The sequence below is a fragment of the Arachis hypogaea genome, chromosome 6 (genome assembly GCF_003086295.3).
Source record: "Arachis hypogaea cultivar Tifrunner chromosome 6, arahy.Tifrunner.gnm2.J5K5, whole genome shotgun sequence".
NCBI classification, from domain to species: domain Eukaryota; kingdom Viridiplantae; phylum Streptophyta; class Magnoliopsida; order Fabales; family Fabaceae; genus Arachis; species Arachis hypogaea.
This window is the reverse complement of record NC_092041.1, coordinates 107,503,434-107,509,290: the sequence shown is the minus strand read 5'-3', so window position 1 is coordinate 107,509,290 and position 5,857 is coordinate 107,503,434. Positions and strand designations below refer to the sequence as shown.

At 29.3% G+C, this 5,857-nt stretch overlaps 1 protein-coding gene across 1 annotated transcript; it reads right to left on the bottom strand.

Annotated features, from left to right (window-relative positions):
• Positions 1 to 237: 237 nt before the first annotated feature.
• On the bottom strand, positions 238 to 1,301 carry LOC112698292 (protein RADIALIS-like 2). The gene is made up of 2 exons (XM_072197552.1): positions 913 to 1,301; positions 238 to 495 (listed from the first exon to the last, which is right to left on the bottom strand). The coding sequence occupies exon 1, from the start codon at positions 1,171 to 1,173 to the stop codon at positions 928 to 930; it is 246 nt and encodes an 81-aa protein (XP_072053653.1). The 5' UTR covers positions 1,174 to 1,301; the 3' UTR covers positions 238 to 495; positions 913 to 927.
• Positions 1,302 to 5,857: the final 4,556 nt, after the last annotated feature.

Sequence of the window (5,857 nt, the reverse complement as noted above, 5' to 3'; positions counted from 1 at the left end):
CAACCTATTATCTTTGAAAAAAAAAACAATATATATTATATATCTAGACTAATAATAAAGTTATATGTCAATACGTAATAATATTATATTAGATGTGTTTAAATATATTTAGAGAATTATATTTTATCTTTTCTGAAACACAATATAACACAAAAATCATGTATATCCAACAAATATCAAATGAGTTAGTAATTAAAGTAGGTTAAAAATAGTCACCAAAAAAAGTAGGTAAAAATGTGCATAAAAAATAATTACATCTTTATTAATGGTTTGAACCAGCATATTTGATTATTCTTGCTTGATGGATAATAAATTAAACTAGAACGGGGAATCGATGGACATATTCTTATGATCTATAGTCCATTGCTATATTACTCGCAATACAATTACACCTATTGACCTATATGGTCCTATAAATGTTGCTTTGCAAAGAAAAAACGCATGAATTCTTTGTTGTTAATGCCAGTTGGTCAATTGAGCTTCAGGTTTTCCAGCCTGCAAGGAAAGAAAAAGAACAAAAAAAAAAAGTTGTCAGAGTTATTTTACAAAATAATATTTAAAATATAATAAAAAATTAATTAAAATAATTTAAAATTATCTTATTTAATATTCATTAATTACTCTTAGAATAATTCTGTGTATAATTAGTTATATATTGATTATAAAATTGTTGACAAAAAATATTAAGACTATTAGAATTTATTAATTTTAATTATCTCTTAATCATCAATTGAATTCTTTTAATTTAGTTTTTTTAATTTAATAATTTAATAACATATTTTATTCTATATTTTTAAATATAAATAATTAACTAATAATAAAAAATAATAAATTCTGATAATTTTGTAACATTTTTTTCTCTAGCTAAATAACATAATTCAAGAATTTACTAAAATATGCTTAGTTACTTACTTTGACCTTTTTGAGCTAATTAGAGCCTCCATTTGTCTTGTACTTTGGAAATGGCACTTGCCCAGATTCTATGTAGCCAACATCTCGGAGGAGAAGTGCGTAGTGGTGCTTAACTTCGTCGGGAGTTTTTCCGCCAACGGCGCGAGCAACGTTGTACCAACGGTCAGGGGTGTCCTTATCATAAACCGCCAATGCCCTTTCAAAGGCCTTATTGTCCTTAGCACTCCATGACCCTGAAGATGACATTGAACTCGATGCCATTATATTTATACTGTGTATAGTGAAAAAATGGTAATTAAAAATAAGAAGGTTTTAAATGAAAGCGAGGCTCTATTCTATTGAATAAGACTCCAAGCTGATGATGATGTTTGAAGAGAGGATGGTAATGTGTGTTCCTATTTATAAGAAGAAGAAATATAATGTTTGGGCAAACCAACTAGAATTTGAATTATTTGTTTGCACAGAATATAGAGCAGGACCAAGAATTTGGAAAGCAATATTGGAGAATCCGCATTTAACTAGAGTTAACCAAACATGCATATTGAATAGAAACAAATCCCTTCTTATATTGTCTTCTCATCATTCTACTTTTTTTTTTTTTGAATGAAAAGGCTCTACACCATCGGTGGAGCAAACAGGAATAAACATAAGTACAACTAAAATAAAAACATCACTAACAACCCAATATGGTAAAACAACCCCTAGTCATTCTACTTCTCTGCATATATACCGTCTTTTTCGACCTTAAATTTTTTCCTTTGTTGTTAAGGTTGATTCTCAAGAAAAATAATTCGGTATTTTCATTTCATAATTTTTCTCAAGTATTGCATTAGATGGTGGTAAAGAGAGAGAGAATTGAAACTTTGAAAGAAGACGATGAAAAATGAAGAGGATAAAATTGAAAAAAAAAATTGTTGACTTAGTTCAATTTTAATCAAATATAAAACTGAAACGTTTTGAAATGTTTGATAGAGGTATAAAGTATACCTTTTCCTAGCCTTTTTTTTTTTAAATTTAGTAGTTAATAGAAAACACCGTAGCATACAGTGATACAGATAGATATGGATCGAGTGGAATATGGTCACGAACAAGCAAACTACCAATAAACAAAAATTTTGAGTTGTGGTTCAGATACTGGCAACGTATATGAAAATTCCCTCCTCAACTAGATTTGCTAAAGCCTATATAACTTTATTTTTATGCCCTTCTTTGCATGGTCTCTTAGCGGGTCCAACCTACTGAATCTGCTGTGGTAGGAGACAACGCTAAGCTTTCATGGAATATTCTAATTGTAAAATATCAAATTATAAATTATTTTTGTTTTCTATTTTTTTTATTTTAAATAACTGTCACTTTGATTTTTTTTTATATATTTAACATCAAGGTGAAAACTCCGGTGCAGTCGACTTCACGTGAAGTTAATAACGGAGAGTCCATAAATAATTTGACTAATTTGACTAAATTTTCATCTAACAATTCTTAACTATTAATTTCACGTGAAGTCGCTTGCACTTAAGTTCCACCAAATATCAATCTACTTAGACACAAAATAGGTCCATATATATATATATATATATATATATATATATATATATATATATATATATATATATATATATATATATATATGGTGAATGCTATCCTACCTTCTCTAAAATAACATGTAAGTTACCCTCTCTCATGTGTCATATTTTAATTGGGTGTTCATTTTAACCTGAGTTACTTTAATCTCATGAAAGTTAATAATATCTTGAAAGACGGTAACGGCAGAAGAAAATGGAATACCCAATAAGACGGTGATACTTATGAAGCACAACGACAACGACAAAGGAGTGGGGATGAGTAAATACAATTAGAGAGAGTTGGAGTATCTTGTCTGGAAGAATGATTTGGGAAGAGAAAAAAGACCCCCAATGAGACGGTGATGCTTGGGAGACGTAACAACGACGATGAATGAATACAATGGGGAGGAATAAACGTAATCAGAAAGAATTGGAGTACTTTTTCTAGAAAAATGATTTGGGAAGAGAAAATAAGACACCGAATGAGACGGTGATAGACGTAACAACGACGATGAATGAATACAATGGGGAGGAATAAAGGTAATCAGAGAGAGTTGGAGTACTTTTTCTAGAAGAATGATTTGGGAAGAGAAAATAAGACACCGAATGAGACGGTGATATGCGTAATGACGACGATGAAGGAGTGAGGAGGATTAAAGAGAGAGTTGGAATACCTTTTCTAAAACAATGATTTGGGAAGAGAAAATGAAACACCAATAAAAGGGTGATGCTTGGGAGAAAATAGTGGAAAAGATAACTCAGGTTAAAATAAACACCCAATTAAAATATGACATATGAAAGAGAATAACTTACATGTTACTTTAGAAAGGGTAGGATAACATTTACCTATATATATATATATATATATATATATATATATATATATATATATATATATATATATATATATATATTTTCCAAATGTATCAAAACGTCAAAGCGATAGCTATTAGTGGTCAATTATCTTGTTAATTAACTCATGTTAAAATCTTCTACACATTTAATATCTTCTTCTTCTCCTCTAATTCTCTTTTGGTTTCATCTTCTTCTTGAATGTGTAGCAAGAACGAAACTGTGCAACAACAAATAATTTCTTTTTACTTTTCTCAACAGGGAAAGTGAAAGAGCTAGCATGCAGTGTCATTTTCTTTTCCTACAAGTCAGTTTTTACTGTGTAAATATAATAATGGTCTAATTGATTTCTATTTTCATTTAGTATCTTAATTTTCAATAGTTTTTGTTTTTAAAAATTTGTGAAAAAATATTAAAAACATAATTAAAGCAACATAGTTATGTTTTTTAATTTTTTATAAAAGTAGAAATGATTAAAAATAAAAATAGAAAAAAAGGTCTTAATATTTGTGGTAGTGGGCTTGCATATGTGGTGTGCAGTCAAACCATTTCTGGTACACTAGCATTGCCGAATGCTAAACATCCAATTATTTTTAATTTTTAGAATAAGGACAAAGCAAATCATATAAAAGCATCATATTTCAAAGGTCGGTGTAGTGATGTAGCCATTGGAAGCAACTTGTATTTACGTATATTCATCAGTCCTATATATATATATATGGACAAATTAAATCAACTTTTTCTTTCTTTTTTTTCCCCTCTAATATCTACCAAGTAGGCCAATGTGCTTAGTATATTCGATGTTCGAAAGTATAGTAAAAATGCTTGGCATTTTAGGATGCACGAATTCACAAGCATTAATATGTTGACCATATTATGCATCATACTTTGTTGAAAATCTTTATCATGCTCCAGTGATAACTTTGAAACAAAGCATGTGGAAACAATTTGATCAACCTCATTCCTTTACTATAGTTCTATAAAATGTGTCCGAAAAATAAACACGTATTGCCAATATAAAAAGTGTCTATATAAATGTCCAATAAGATATATATGAAATTAAGTGATCTAACTTATCACAAAAGTGAGCTTAAGCGATAAAAATTGTCTCACAATTATAAAGATTAACTTTCAATTTTTGACGATGTGAAACTTAATAATATCCACACATGAAAGTGTCCGATTAAATAATTTTGTATATTTAACTAATTTAGATTGGTCAAGTAATGATTAGTTTACTCGTCCGCTTAAGTAAGTATTAGAATTCAGATGTCACCTGATATATGCAACTAACATATTAGCTAGTGATAAACTCTTAAATGAAACTCAAATCTGCATGAATTAATTCTTACCGTAAAAAAAAAAACAATATTTGAAAAGTGATACAAAGATAGACTTGGCCATGAAAGGGCATAGTTGATGCATAAAAGTTAATTTTGTCGGCAAGGCTGGGAAGCTTTTAAGTGAATCTATTTACGTGCATGCACATTGTCAAGTGGCATGATCATCAATCAATATCATTAGATCGTCCAAGGCACTATGTGTGGCAATGGGGGTAATACTGTAGTAGGGTAGGACATGATCATTGGATGATAATTACTGGATTCACGAGGATTCCGATTCTTTTTTAGGACCCCATCATATCTAGGATACCTACTATCTATAGAGTCCTTTTCTCGCAACTCTATAAACTCCACCAATACTGGATGATTCCCTTTCAATGTGGTCCTTCCGTACAAGTTGAATAGCAGAGTTTGATTGACTAGTAGTAATATTAATTAGAAATCGTTTTAATATTTCAAAAAATACTAGTATTTTAATAGTTTTAGTCATTAATCTTAATCATAAAATATATATATTGTTGAAATTAATATTCTTGTACTTAAAAATTAGTTAATTTGGGTTTTGTATCAGAGCCGCGTGATATGGTATTATTGCAGAGTATACAATAAGAATTTTGTCACAAAGAAAAGTGTCTAGGTGGTCCTAAAATGGCCACAAGAGAATAAATAAAGAAAATACTTTAGCTTGAAGGTATATTAATTTAATTTGGTCCAAGAGGAGAAATTACTTTTTTTTCTTTTTCGATAATCCAAGAGGAAATTTGCTTCAAAACATGTACACTATACTCATCTATGAAGCTTTGTATTAACTAGAATAAAAATATTTTGAGATGTTATCTGAAACAGAGATGAGAATGTTATTGGGTCTAAATCGTGTGCTTTTAGACGACGGTTGAGTAATATCTACAAGAGAATTCAATGACAAAATTAGCAAGAATTTTGATAGAATGTAGATACAAATTGGACGATTAATTACTTGAGTTAAGATGATATTTAACTATCTATAGAGATGAGGTTCGAACGTTAACTAACCGTTTTTTAGCTGGCTTGTTTTTCTCTGTGATGTGGTTTTGGGTCTTAATATTTAAAAAAAAAAGTATAGATAGATAATGAAAATATTAAATAATATGAATAATGAATATATTGGATGTCTATTTCACTAGATGTATGGATAGTTATTCTAATATT